General features: G+C 42.6%; 1 protein-coding gene and 1 long non-coding RNA gene across 2 annotated transcripts in view; both read right to left on the bottom strand.

Moving 5' to 3' along the window:
- LOC134614992 (uncharacterized) overlaps positions 1 to 15,491 on the bottom strand; it is a 420,807-nt gene that overhangs the window by 277,947 nt on the left and 127,369 nt on the right. The window lies entirely within an intron of this gene.
- On the bottom strand, positions 12,304 to 15,464 carry FZD2 (frizzled class receptor 2). Its single transcript, XM_063459308.1, has one exon. It carries the CDS (start codon positions 15,017 to 15,019, stop codon positions 13,355 to 13,357), a length of 1,665 nt encoding a protein of 554 aa, XP_063315378.1. The 5' UTR covers positions 15,020 to 15,464; the 3' UTR covers positions 12,304 to 13,354.

Raw genomic sequence — 15,491 nt, forward strand, 5'->3', positions numbered from 1 at the left:
CTCCAGCTCTAACTCTCGCGAGACCCGCCGTTGTTAGAGCGTTGCCACGGGTTACCATGGCAACGCTCCGCACAGGCGAGTCTCGCGAGAGTTAGAGCTGGAGAGGGAACACAGCGTGTGATGGCCCCTGTGTGCAGCGGCTGCTTCCCTCCACCGGACCACCAGGTGATCTCCCCCCTCCCTGACAAGGTAAGAAGCAGGGAGGGGGGAATTAAATAAACAAATATAGACACAAAGTTTAAAAAAAAATGCTCCCCCCATCATCCAACACACACACACACACACACACACACACACACAGATCATCCAGCACACACACACACACACACAGATCATCCAGCACACACACACACACACACACAGATCATCCAGCACACACACACACACACACACAGATCATCCAGCGCACACACACACACACACACAGATCATTCAGCACACACACACACACACACACACACAGATCATCCAGCACACACACACACACACACAGATCATCCAGCACACACACACACACACACACAGATCATCCAGCACACACACACACACAGATCATCCAGCACACACACACGCACACACACACAGATCATCCAACACACACACAGATCATCCAGCACACACACACGCACACACACACAGATCATCCAGCACACACACACACACACACACAGATCATCCAGCACACACACACACACACACATCATCCAGCACACACACACACACACATCATCCAGCACACACACACACACACATCATCCAGCACACACACACACACACATCATCCAGCACACACACACAGATCATCCAGCACACACACACAGATCATCCAGCACACACACACACACATCATCCAGCACACACACACACACACATCATCCAGCACACACACACACACATCATCCAGCACACACACATCATCCAGCACACACACTTCATCCAGCACACACACTTCATCCAGCACACACACACACACACACACACAATCATCCAACACACATACACACACCATCCAGCACACATCATCCAACACACACACACACACATCATCCAGCACACACACTTCATCCAGCACACACACTTCATCCAGCACACACTGCATTCATTATACACACTCTGCACTCACTACAAATACACTGCATTCATTATACACACTCTGCACTCACTACAAACTACATTCATTATACACACTCTGCACTCACTACAAACTACATTCATTATACACACTCTGCACTCACTACAAACTACATTCATTATACACACTCTGCACTCACTACAAACACACTACATTCATTATACACACTCTGCACTCACTACAAACACACTACATTCATTATACACACACTGCACTCACTACAAACACACTACATTCATTATACACACACTGCACTCACTACAAACACACTACATTCATTATACACACACTGCACTCACTACAAACACACTACATTCATTATACACACACTGCACTCACTACAAACACACTACATTCATTATACACACTGCACTCACTACAAACACACTACATTCATTATACACACTGCACTCACTACAAACACACTACATTCATTATACACACTTTGCACGCACTACAAACACATTACATTCACTATACACAATCTGCACTTACTACAAACACACTACATTCATTATACACACTATGCACTCATTACAAACACACTACATTCACTATACACACTCTGCACTCATACACACTCTGCACTCAATACAAACACACTACATTCACTACACACACACTGCATTCATTATACACACTGCACTCACCACACACACTGCATTCACTATACACACTATGCACTCACTGTACACACTGCATTCACTACAAACACACTCACACTACATACGCTGCATTCATTATACACACTCTGCACTCACTACAAATACACTGCATTCATTATACACACTCTGCACTCACTACAAACTACATTCATTATACACACTCTGCACTCACTACAAACTACATTCATTATACACACTCTGCACTCACTACAAACACACTACATTCATTATACACACACTGCACTCACTACAAACACACTACATTCATTATAGACACACTGTACTCACTACAAACACACTACATTCATTATACACACTGCACTCACTACAAACACACTACATTCATTATAGACACACTGTACTCACTACAAACACACTACATTCATTATACACATTCTGCACTCACTACAAACATACTACATTCATTATGCACACTGCACTCACTACACACACTACATTCATTATACACACTGCACTCACTACAAACACATTACATTCACTATACACACTCTGCACTCACTACAAACGCACTACATTCTTTATACACATTCTGCACTCACTACAAACATACTACATTCATTATGCACACTGCACTCACTACAAATAGACTACATTCATTATACACACTCTGCACTCACTACAAACACACTGCATTCATTATACAAACTCTGCACTCACTACAAACACACTACATTTATTATACACACTGCATTCACTACAAACACACTACATTCATTATACACACCCTGCACTGCACTATATGCATAGGAGTGGAATTTTTTTTTTATGGGGGGGAGTGGGAGGGGGGGCGGGACTCTTGGGTGAGTTCCCACACTTTTTTCCCCAGGACTTGACCCCTGGGTACAATACAGAGATACCTATACAATACACAGAGCTGGGTACAATACAGAGACACCTATACAATACAGAGATACCTATACAATACACAGAGCTGGGCACAATACAAAGATACCTATACAATACACAGAGCTGGGCACAATACAAAGACATCTATACAATACACAGAGCTGGGCACAACACACAGATACCTATACAATACAGAGATACCTATACAATACACAGAGCTGGGCACAATACAGAGATACCTATACAATACACAGAGCTGGGCACAACACACCACACAGATACCCATTAGACATGTGCAATTAATTTTGTTCCGAATATACATTTGGACGAGCACTGGGAGCCCTATAGATGTGTAAGTGGTTGTGGTTACAGTCCGGGCACTGGGAGCCCTATAGATGTACAAGTTGTTGTGGTGGCAGTCGGGCACTGGGAGCCATATAGATGGGCAGGGGGCACATGCCCCTATGGACGAGGCCGCTGTGAGATTTCACAGGTTATTGAAGCCCAATACAAAGGCTATACCTGCACTCAGGATTTGGGGTACGTTCTAGAGAGTGCCTTCTACATATTACTTTGAGTTCTAATGGTTACGCCTTTGTTAGACAGGCCCACCTGTTTAATGACAGCAGCCCCAGGCACTTTTTTATACTCAATTATAATAGAAATAAAAACGGGACATAAAACCTATTATGCATTATTTAAAAGACAAAATACATAGATTATATAAAAAGCACAGTAGGAGAATGTCCCTGAACGGGCAAAAGTGAGAGATCACTCGACTAACGTTTTTGCACTTTAAAGGTACTCTTGCGCATGTTCAAAAGCACAACACTGAGCTTTATAGGGGATCTCCCGATGACGTCTTGTGATGAGCAAGACGATGCCTGAATCCAGTCGTCACTTGGATTAGAAAAAAATATTGACGGCGGAGCGAAGACTTTTGTCAATTTTAGTATAACAGCTCTTGGTGTGATATTAATCAGCGTCTGATCAAATCTGAGATCTTAAAGGGACAAAAAAAAAAAAAAAAAAAAAAAGCACATTTATTCCACATACTGCTGGGTAGGACTTTCTAGGCCCGCCAGACTAGACGCACAAATCACGTGCAACACTCATGAAATTCCGTATAAACTATATTGCCAGAGATCCCGGCCTCCTTACCCCTGCACAAGTAACAATATACACATGGCACATTCCCCCCCATACAGCTCCAGTCATAGACCAGGCTCCTTTAATTAATCACAGCTGCAATAACACTGCCTGCTTTCCCCAGCTCTGTGACCAGGGTGGGGGGAGAGAGGGGAAGCCTAGTACCCAAGGGCAGGAGATTTAATGGGTCACTCCCACTTTCACCCCCTCCCCCATTGTATCCTTAGTTAACCCCTGGTATTCCAGACAAAAAGGTAAATGAAAATCAGGGTCCAGGAGACAGACAGTTAAGGCAAGTCACAAATAGCTAATCGCCTTAATGTGATACCTATATTCTAATTCCCCTTATTAGTTTATTGACTAAACTGGGAATTCTAAAAGGAAATAAATAAAATATAATGGAAAAAAAAAAAACACTTTTTTTTGTCCAAAATTGAACGGCTGAAAAAGATTTCTTGGGAGGCTGAAGCCTTTTCTTATTATCTACTTCAGCATAAAACTTGGAATTAGCTTTTTTTTTTTTTTTTTTAAATGTCTCCAAATTTTTCAGTTTAATGAATAATAAGCACCATCCCAGGGAAGGACGGTCCCTCTCCCTCCCACCCCCCAATCCCCAGTTGCTGAAGGGGTGAAAACCCCTTCAGTCACTTACCTCAGGCAGCGACATGTCCCACGTCGCTGCTTCCTCCTCCCCCGCCGCTCCTCCTTCTGCTTACGTCGGCCGGTGGGCGAGACTGATCCCGCCAGCCAAGGAGACCTAATGGGGAATGCCGCTCATGCACATTAGCGCACCCCATAGGAAAGCATTGAAAATGAATTTCAATGCTTCCCTATGGGGAATAGAGCGACGCTGGAGGTCCTCACACAGCGTGAGGACGCCCAGCGACGCTCTAGCACAGAAAACCTGTGCTAAAGAGCAGGAAGTTCCCTCTAGTGGCTGTCTAGTAGACAGCCACTAGAGGTGGAGTTAACCCTGCAAGGTAATTATTGCAGTTTTAAAAAACTGCAATAATTACACTTGCAGGGTTAAGGGTAGTGGGAGTTGGCACCCAGACCACTCCAATGAGCAGAAGTGGTCTGGGTGCCTGGAGTGTCCCTTTAATTCTAACCAATACTCTCTTGTCCTTAGTACTAAATTTCCACAACTCTATACATACATACACTGGCACACATACACACATAGGCACACTGGCATACACACATACACACCTCATTTTCAGCCACCCTCCTCTCTTCCTTACCATTTCATCACAGGAGGGTGGCTGGGGATGATGTGCATGGGCTGCCTCTCCTCGCGGCCTCTCTCTTCTCCTTCCCCCGCTCGGAGTAAACAGGGAGGAAGTGACCGGACGTCACTCCCTCCCAGCAGCACTTGCTTTCCGGCTGTATTTTCTTTTTAAAGGGGCCCGGTCGCGCTATTACAGCGCTGACCGGGCCCCTGAAGATAATAGGGCCCATTGGGTGGCCCTAAATGCTTGGGCCACCTGATGGGACCCATCAGCGTGTGGGCCCCGGTGCAGATGCACCGGCGGCAGTTAAGCTAATACAGGGGCCCCCCAGGCCCGTGACAATGGTCACGGTTGTCATGCCCTGATGGCGGCCCTGATAAACATCCATAAACTCTGTCAATCATATTCCTAAATACAACTCTAATACCCCATCCAGAACCTTAAACCCCTCCTTAGCAACCGCAATCTCGAAACCGAACCTTAAAGGAACACTATAATGTTAGGAATACAAACGTGTATTCCTAAAGCTGGAGTGTACTGCTACCGGCTTAGATTACTGCCCCCTCCTTGTTTTACCTACTTTACACCCCGCGCCTCCCTGGCTCCTCTGCCAATTCAATGCTTCCACATAGAGAAGTACTGGGAGACTTGTGTGCATGCGCCACAAATTGCTGCGCCAGTCTGCAACGCCTCAGAGATGCATTGAATCAATGCATCTCAATGTGGAACATTTAGTTGCACTAGGAAGCACCTCTAGTGGCCGTCTTAGTAACTGCCACTAAAAAGGTGTTCGTAGGCAGAAATGTAAATACCGCCATTTCTCTGAAAAGGCAGTGTTTACATTATAAAGTCAGCCTAGACAGACTATTTTTACCAGAATAACTGCAATAAGCGGTGACTACAGTGCCCCTTCAACTATAAATAACCCCGATTCAAAACACCAACTATATTTTCCCTAATTTTATCATTTCAATAGAAATTGCCATTTTTATAAATTGGGAACAGAAACACCTTCCTGCCTGTTAATTAGGCAGCAAGGGCGGTTTACTCCGTTTTTGTTGATGTGTTCAAAACCCATTCTCTATCATTTTAAAATAATACAACCGAGCAGGTGGCGCATTGGTCCCAAGTTCAGTCACTTGGGAGTTTTCAGAATACTCATCAACGAACTTGGAACAATATCGGCTAACAGGAAATAGTGCAGACTTTTGGCATTGAAACTGGTAGAGGAGTAGTCCCTGATTGTTCGTGGGTTTTATCAAATCTTACATAAAATTAGTAATCTCCTTCCATTTGCGGTTTTGGGAGCAAGAGATCACAAATATTGGAGATACCATGCGTAGCCATTGCTGCCTTACTACTACACCCAAATGGATCCTTTTTTGTCTGATCTGACTTTACCTTGTTTATTGGGTAAAGACAGAGGGATATATTTGAACAAAAAGGAGTAGGGAAACCTGTGAGCTTTAATGTAACATTTGTTGCACTTTAATATATATATATATAAAAAAAAAAAAAAAGGTAAGAACGGCTGTGAGTTTACAATTTAAAGGGGCAGTATGCATTCAGACGAGTGGCAAATTAAGGTTTCCTGGTAGGGCTGTTACTACTGATTACAGGCCTGAACTTTGATATTTTCAATTCATGAAGGCCTCTGAAAAATTCAAACCTCAATGTCACAGGTTTCATCGTTCTGTTATTTAATGAAGTCCCAGTGAGTTTGGCAATAAAACAGTGCTGATGTTTGACGCCGTCATTGTCCCCAAATGATAGATCAGACGCTGCCTGCAATTTAGATTTTGTTGATTGCACACCTGAGGCAGGCACAATGTCATTCAGAATGTATTAAAATCCCCTTAAGGACACATGACGGAAATATTCCGTCACAATTCGCTTTTATTTCAGAAGCTGTGTCTTTAAGGGGTTAAAATATATTTGGACTTTACAGGCTTCTTCACTAAAGTAAGAATTCGACGTGAATTCGAAACTCAAGGTAAAAATAGCTAAATTAGACAATATTTCCAAGAAAACAAATGTACAATTTCAGCTCTACAGGGTTCCCATCGACTAACATTTTATTGAAAAAAAACAAAATCTTAACATTCATTCTAAAGGAGACAATGCGGTTTATTCACGGTAACACGGAACAGCAGTGACTTGTAATCTAAATTGCAACATTTTGGCAAAAAGTACTGATTTGAGAAATTCCACAAGATTTTGTGTCAGTTTAGCTGTTTGACCTACCTTCTGCAAGTCGGGTTTACTTTTTCTGTAATTTAGTGTGTTGTCTGTTTAATATGGTGTTGAGTGGTTAATAGATTAAAAAAAAAAGCTTAATTTCTATATAAAAAAGGCATAAATCACCAATTCATAAACAGTTGAATTGAAACAGTTGTAACGCCAAGATTGGCAAGATGTCAACTATAGCTGCCTGCGAGAAACAGGTAGAGGTCCCCTTAATAACGTGTTGTCCCTGCTAACACCTTCATTCAGGTTATGCGTGAAGGATTCAATTTAGATTCTGTACCAAGGGTTCCTCGTAGTACTCCTGGCACTATAGATGACACCCCCAGGAAATTAATGGCTGGGATTGGCGAGAATAGGATTGTACTTTTTTTTTAAAAAACAATGGATTGTTCTCTTAACAATTTTGTAGGTATTGCTAGAAAGAAACCATGAATTTTTTTTTTTTTTTTTTTTTTTTTTTTTTAAATGCAGGTTTTCTTTGGGGTATATGAAAAAAACAACTTGCAAAAGCTGCAGACAGCATTCCACCGCGCCAGAAAATATACCAATCAGAGGTTTCCGATTGAGAAGTCTCTATGCTGGATGACTGTGCGCTAACCCGGAAAAAAACACCCATGGCTGACAGCAAGCCGAAGTATTATATCTTTCCTGTTCCTTTAAGATATCCATTTAGGAAAGACTGCATTTACCATGATGCCCGTGAAGGTTTAGGTAAGCTAAGCATCATGGGAAACAATGTGGTTGACAGATATGTTCAGTGTCACCCACCATCCTCCTTATTAAAGAGGAGGCTTCTTCTGTGGAATGCGGGAGAAGTAATGGGCATGGACCTGCGGGTCTACCAACTTCTCAAATATAGTGGGAGGGATGATGGGGGCATACAACCTCCCACGTTATTAGTGGGGTCCTATGGACCCTGTGCTTTCAGTTTGGTTGAGATTTGATTTAAAGTGAACTCTGTTATAGGGACACTCCAGGCACCCAGACCACTTCTGCTCATTGGAGTGGTCTGGGTGCCAACTCCCACTACTCTTAACCCTGCAAGTGTAATTATTGCAGTTTTTCCATAAACTGCGATAATTACCTTGCAGGGTTAACTCCACCTCTAGTGGCTGTCTACTAGACAGTCACTAGAGGGAACTTCCTGGTTGCTAGCACAGGAAACCTGTGCTAGAGCGTCGCTGGACTTCCTCACGCTGTGTGAGGACCTCCAGCGTCGCTCAAAACCCCATAGGAAAGCATTGAAATTATTTTTCAATGCTTTCCTATGGGGAGACGTAATGCGCGGCATTGCCGTGCATGCGCATTAGGTCTCCTCGGCCGGTGGGCGGGATCAGTCTCGCCCACCGGCCGACCCAATGGACAGGAGGAGCGTCGCGGAGGAGGAGACAGCGGCAAGGGACATAGCCGCTGCCTCAGGTAAGTGACTGAAGGGGTTTTCACCCCTTCAGTAACTGGGGATTGGTGGGTGGGAGGGAGAGGGACCCTCCAGTGCTAGGAAAACGTATTGTTTTCCTGGCACTGGAGTTTCCTTTTAATCTCAGCTGAACAGAGTATCATGAAATAGCTGGGGCGAAATTTATATATACATATATTACATACACACACACCAAAATTATAAACGCAACACTTTTGTTTTTGCTGAACTCAAAGATCTAAGACTTTTTCTATGTACACAAAAGTATATTTCTCTCAAATATTGTTCACAAATCTGTCTAAATCTGTGTTAGTGAGCACTTCTCCTTTGCCGAGATAATCCATCCACCTCACAGGTGTGGCATATCAAGACGCTGATTAGACAGCATAATTATTGCACAGGTGTGCCTTAGGGCGTTAATTTTGAACTGCAATGCCCAAAGAGCTCTGCCGGCCACACTTGTTTTCCCGTTAGGTTGATTGCTGGGCTTAGACTTTTACCACACTAGTACAGCTACCGTTACTAGCGTATTAACTCAGATCACTGGTCTAAATGTCTAGTCATGTCTCTAATTTCAGAATTCCAGCAGTATGACCTTTCTCTATATTTATTCCGGTTTTTGTCCCCCATACTTTTAGATTTCTATGCTCATTTGGACAGGGCCCTCTTCACCTACTGTTCCCGTATGTCAAATGTGAATTGTTTATTTTGTTAAAAGTATTGTACAGAGCTGCGGAATATGTTGGAGCTATGTAAATATTTGTAATACCATACCCTGTGCTTTAGTCAATAAGTGTGAGGTTAATCTATAACTTTCAAAATGTACCAGATTGCAAAATTTAGGGGTAAAATTACAAAGCCACAACTAAAGCAGAGTTTAATAATTTTCACAAAACCTCTAACTTTAGCCCCAATTTTACAATTTGGATTCTAAGGACTCGGACTGTGTAATAGGTAAAGAGGCGGGGTAGTGTTCCTTTAAGAAACATTTCTACAATTTGACCCATTGAAAACATAGTAGGAAATGGTGTAAACGAAAATGGATCTCCCCAGGCTGCAAAAAAAGGAAATCCTTCGCTCAGACGCTCTCTAAAAATATGCAGACTATTTATTATATGTAATTATTCTATCAATTGCGGTAAATATTCAGAAATGTAGAAGGCGCCCTGTCACATCCACGGAAAACCTGTGACCGGGGCCTAGCGGACCACAGGTATGTTGTCAAACCATTCTCAGATGGACTGACTACTTACAGTGGGAGGACGGGGAGGAGCACCATTGCCACTACAGCAGGGTGTGGTGGTTATGGTGCGTGGAGTGTGCCATTTAAAAAGAAATAGGCATTTGTATCTTGTAGGAGGAAAATAAATTTGAGGTCCATTTATATAACCAGGATTATTCATTGTATAGTGTGAATTGTTGGGAATTCAAAGTAATAAATCACATTTTACACCACAGCAGCCAAACTGGAATTTGAGAGTTTTTCCCGTGGCAATTTTGGCTTAAATGTGTAATTCAAATTGAATTCCCAGCAATTCATACTTTTAGTGAATAACCGGCATAAAAAGGGTCAAAACTGTGCCCAAGGCATTGTAAAATAAAAATGTTTTGGTAACACCTCCGGGCTCAAAAACACATAAAAAAAACAAAAACACAAAACTGATGGACGCAAAATAACAACAACATGCATTATTAGAAATCAAAAATTGATTTGAAACAGTACCAAACTATTGGAATTTAAATGAACTTTATGCATTACTGCAGCCTTCGTAATGTCATTTTAGTAAAGATTTAACACAGATCCATCATTTTTTTTCAGTTTAATATAGTTGTTTTGTTTGGGTTTTTTTTACACACATTAATGGGCCAATTTTTAAGTTTGTCTGTATAAAGTTGCATTTAAAGGGACACTATCGTCACCAGAACAACTACAGCTTAATATACTGTTCTGGTGAGTATAATAGTTCCCTACAGGCTTTTTTCATACAAACACTGCCTTTTTAGAGAAAAGGCAGTGTTTACATTGCCTCTAGGAACACCTCCAAGTTGCCACTCCTTAGATGGCCACTGGAGGTTTTTTTTCTGAGTCAGTGCTGACAAAGAAGCAGCCCTGACGTTCAGTGTCCCCACGCTCTCCATGAAGACACTGAATTTTTTGCATTGAGATGCATTGATTCAATGAATCTCTATGAGGAGGTCCTGATTGGCCAAACCTGATTGGCCGCTGGAAATAAACGTGAGTTTTAAACTTTTATAGGGGGGCTAAGCCACCTAAATGGTGGGTTAAACACTATAGGGTCAGGAATACAGGTTTGTGTTCCTGACCCTATAGTGTTCCTTTAAGTATTAATACCAACAGCCAGTAGAGGTTTGCGGATACAAAATATCATCAGGATTCCATGGTCCACGCCCATGTTTTAAACAACTACACACTACTCATGCCTGCCTCCATTGATACCTACCAGCCTCTGGTTAGTGTCTGCATTTTTTCCAGATAGAGAAAAAAAAAATTTTTTAAAAAAAAAAGTAGATTCAATAAGAGCACGCGCACTTCTCTACTGCAACTGAGCATGAGTTGCCCTTAAGGTGTAGTAAATTTACTGAAGTAAAAAAAATCCGAAGTGGTTATGGTGCCAGGCGGTCGCCAGGCAATTTGTACCTGCAGGGGCTAAACCGTTCAAGAAAGGTTTATCGCCAAACGTTGCCTACAGCGCCAGATCTCCAATTCCTCCAGCGGAACCTGGCTTCTGAAATTGACTTTCATGAAGCACGGAGTGCCGCTGGGCAGGTGCGCCACTGACCGGATAGAACGGTGAGCTAACGCTCTATGCAAACATTAGCTCCCCATAAAAAAAAAAAAAAAAAAAAGAAAAAAAAAGGGAGGTAGGGAGGGACCTTTTTATGTGAACGGGGAGCTACTGTTGGCTTAGAGCGTTCGCTGACCGCTCTAGCCAGTCAGCGGCTCCCCAGCCTGGCGGGCACCCCGCACTTCTTGCTTCCTGAAAGTCAATTTTAGAAGTCAGATGCTGCTTGGGGAACTGGAGATGCGGTGATGGAGGCAAACCTTTCTTGAATGAGCTCTGCAACCTCCTGGCACCATAACAACTTCATTTTGAAGTTGCTATGGTGCCCAGAGTATTTCTTTAAATGTACTTTGAATTTTAACTTTAGTGAATAACCCCGTAAAATGAGAGCGGTCAATTACCAGTCATTAAACAGATTTTTTTTTAAGAATTGAAACAGCTGCTAGTCCCTAACTTTATAGATAGACATTTCTGAGATTCTCTGGCAAAAATGATAAATATTGAGCAATTAGCTGGAAAGTCTCCAGTTTTAAAATATCATCCCATAAATGTTCTAAAGCATTTAAAACTTTTCTACAACGCAACTCCATTAATATGACATTTGCCTTGGGGAGAGCCACTTTGAAACGTGGTACCCTATAAAAACACCAGAACTTAAAGTAATATATATAAAAAAAAAAAAAAAAAAAAAAAAAAAAAAAAAAATACATGAATAGATCACAAAACATCAAAAATGTACTGGATTGTTCTTAACAAAAAATATTGTATTTTTTATTTCAAAAGGGAACCCAAAACAATAACATTACATAGAAATAAAACATTAAAAAACACATCAATATTTTAATTATATTTCTCCAAAAATTAGAGGAGACAAAAGCTGGGCCTTAGTGATTCACCTAGAGGGCAAGTAAAGCTTGCAAAAATGGTGTAGAAAAAAAAAAAAAAAAAAAAAAAAAAAAAAAAAAATAATCCCTCTTTAACACTTAAATTCCAGTTTACTGAAAATCTGTACCACAAACCCAGCATTACTAGGTAAACATATATATATCTAAAAAAAAAAAACAGAACAAAACAAAACCACTAACTTAACTGGAATTTAGAAAAGGTGTTTAAAAATTGTTTGTTTGTTTTTTAAATCATGCATTATAAAACCAAAATTGGGAGAAGGGTATAAAACGTGTGCTTTTTAGGAGAATGGCAACATTATAAACAAGGAATCTTAACTGCAGTTACACATCCCCCAACCCCCAACCAAAAATGGGGCCATGCTAGGCACAATTAGAGCAGCGTCTGTCTTATAAGAACTTCTAACACACACAAAATTAAGATGAATTTCCAATGTTTTTTGGTTGTCCCTTCCCTCTCCCCCCCCAAAAAATGTAATATGGAAAGGAGAAAAAAAAAAAAAAAAGTACAAATCCAAATATTTAGCTGTGACATTGAACATAAAGCAGAATGGAAGTACCCATCAACAGCCAAGATAAACAGACTGAAGTCTATATGAATCCATTTTAGAGAAAGTACTGCCAACTAAGAGTTGAAGAAAAGGGGAGGAGGGAGGAACGGCTGAATCTTCTCATGTCTACGAAAATCTTCTGCAATTCATTTTTTTAGCCCAATACTTTAAATAGAAATATATAAGAAATTTACAAAACTGCTATTTACAGTCTTAATTACAGCTCCAGGAGATAGATTCACCTATGGTACCAAATGGAGAACTACACAGACCAAAGTCAAATCCAGAGGAAGTGGGATGAAGTTAAAAACATGGCTGAAGAGTAAACAGTCAACGGTAGTCTACGTAGTAGGGTGGGATGGGTCCCACCACAAATCCAAAGCAATCCTCAAACTGTAGTCTCCCCATGTTTGCTGTTGGTGAGTCTTGTGTAAAACTTTCTCCATGAGTGTAGAGTCTTCCCTGACCAGATCCAAAAGCCAGAAGTGATGCCAACAATGAGAGTCATGAGATATTTGATCATGTAGACCGTAAAGTCCGGGGTCATTCTTGGGGTGTATTGGAGAGGGCACGGGATGGCAAGGCTCTTGCAGTTTTGGCTCACCCAACTACGCTCCCAATGCTCTCTGAAAGCTTGCTCATAGAAATAGCATGCAATGACAATTGTGGCAGGAACCGTGTAGAGGACACTGAAAACTCCTATACGAACCATAAGTCTCTCCAGCTTCTCTGTCTTCGTACCATCATGCTTCATAATTGTCCTTATCCTGAACAGAGATACAAAGCCAGCCAGAAGGAAGGATGTTCCAATAAAGAGGTAGACAAAAAGAGGTGCCAGCACGAATCCTCTCAGCGGGTCAATGCTATTAAGTCCTACAAAACAGACACCACTGAGAAGGTCGCCATCTATCTGACCCATAGCCAAAATGGTAATAGTCTTTACTGCTGGCACTGCCCATGCAGCAAGGTGAAAATATTGAGAGTTTGCTTCTATTGCTTCATGGCCCCATTTCATCCCAGCGGCCAGGAACCAGGTAAGAGAGAGAATCACCCACCAGATGGAGCTAGCCATGCTGAAAAAATAAAGCATCATGAAAAGGATAGTGCATCCTTCCTTCTTGGTTCCTTGCACCACAGTTTTGTAGCCATCATCTGAGAAGGCCTCATTGCACACCACTTTGTCCTGAAGAACAAAGCCAGCAATATAGGCTACAGACACCATAGTGTAGCACCCAGACAAGAAAATGATGGGCCTTTCAGGATATCTGAATCTTTGCATGTCCACTAAGTAGGTGGTCACTGTGAAAAAAGTTGAGGCGCAGCAAAGCACTGACCAGATGAGGATCCAGACTCGGGCAAATTGTATTTCCTCTTGGCTGAAGAACATGAAACCATCATTCTTGGATGGTTCACAAGGGGCTGCACAGTCCTTCTCTCCCAAAAATCTATAGTTGAGATAGCTTGGGACCTTTAGCACTCGAGGGCAGTGAAAAGGGTGGTCAAGGGTGGCATAGATGGCTGGTCCTGGTGTTCCATGCAGCGGTGGGTTAGTAGTCAAAAGAGTGGGCCCCATGTCATCTGTATGGTTCTGACCAACACAGATCTGCTCTGAACCCTGGCGAGGGAAGTTCTCACACCGCAGTCTTTCTGGCCACTGGAAGCCAAATTTGTTCATAAGGGCTTCACACCCATGCCTTGCACGCTCACATATAGACCTGCACGGAGGGATGGCCTGTTCCAGAACCGTGCACACTGGCGCATACATGGAGCAAAGGAAGAACCGAAGCTCTGAAGAACACTGGACCTTCACAAGCGGGTAGAACTGGTGGACCTCTAGACCAGCATCTTCCTGGTTGGTGTGACCCAAGAGGTTGGGCATGATGGTTTGGTTGTATGCAATATCTGTGCACAGGGGGATGGAAATGGGCTGACAAAATCCATGCTCTGGCACGGAGATGCCCTTTTCGCCATGGAGTTGGGCAGACGCCAGGAGGCACAGGGCAAGAAGGCAGCAAAGCACTTGAAGAGGGGTGACTCTAGTGACACCCTGCATAGTTGGGCAGGGGCTGACAGTATACACAAGTCCTCTTTATATGAAATCTTGCCTTTGTGGACAAATCAATGAACAGCAGTCACACAAAAAAAAAAAAAATCTCCTGCAGGGCTCTCACCACTCAAACTGCACCAAGTACACTTCTGGTCTAAATGCACTCAACAGGACCTGGAGGGGTGAAACTGTGTCCTCGGGGGTCACTTTTGTCCCAGTTACCTGCAGTTTGGGCAGAGTTTGCATGTAGTTATCCCAGGATGCCCCCTTGTCACCTCCCTGATTTCTGGGGCTTCTCCCAGGCCAGCTGTCCCAGTCCCTCAGGGAGTGTGCCGGGTCTGTCCAGTCCAGCTCAGAGTGAGATCCCCAGACTGCCCCACCGCTGGTTCTGATCCGGATCACTTTCTCTTTGTGTCCCGCTTCCCTCCTCCCGACTTCTGATCAAACCGGTTTCAAGGCGCCCTCTATCCCGGGACTG

Source organism: Pelobates fuscus, chromosome 6 (assembly GCF_036172605.1).
Source record: "Pelobates fuscus isolate aPelFus1 chromosome 6, aPelFus1.pri, whole genome shotgun sequence".
Classification (NCBI taxonomy): Eukaryota; Metazoa; Chordata; class Amphibia; order Anura; family Pelobatidae; genus Pelobates; species Pelobates fuscus.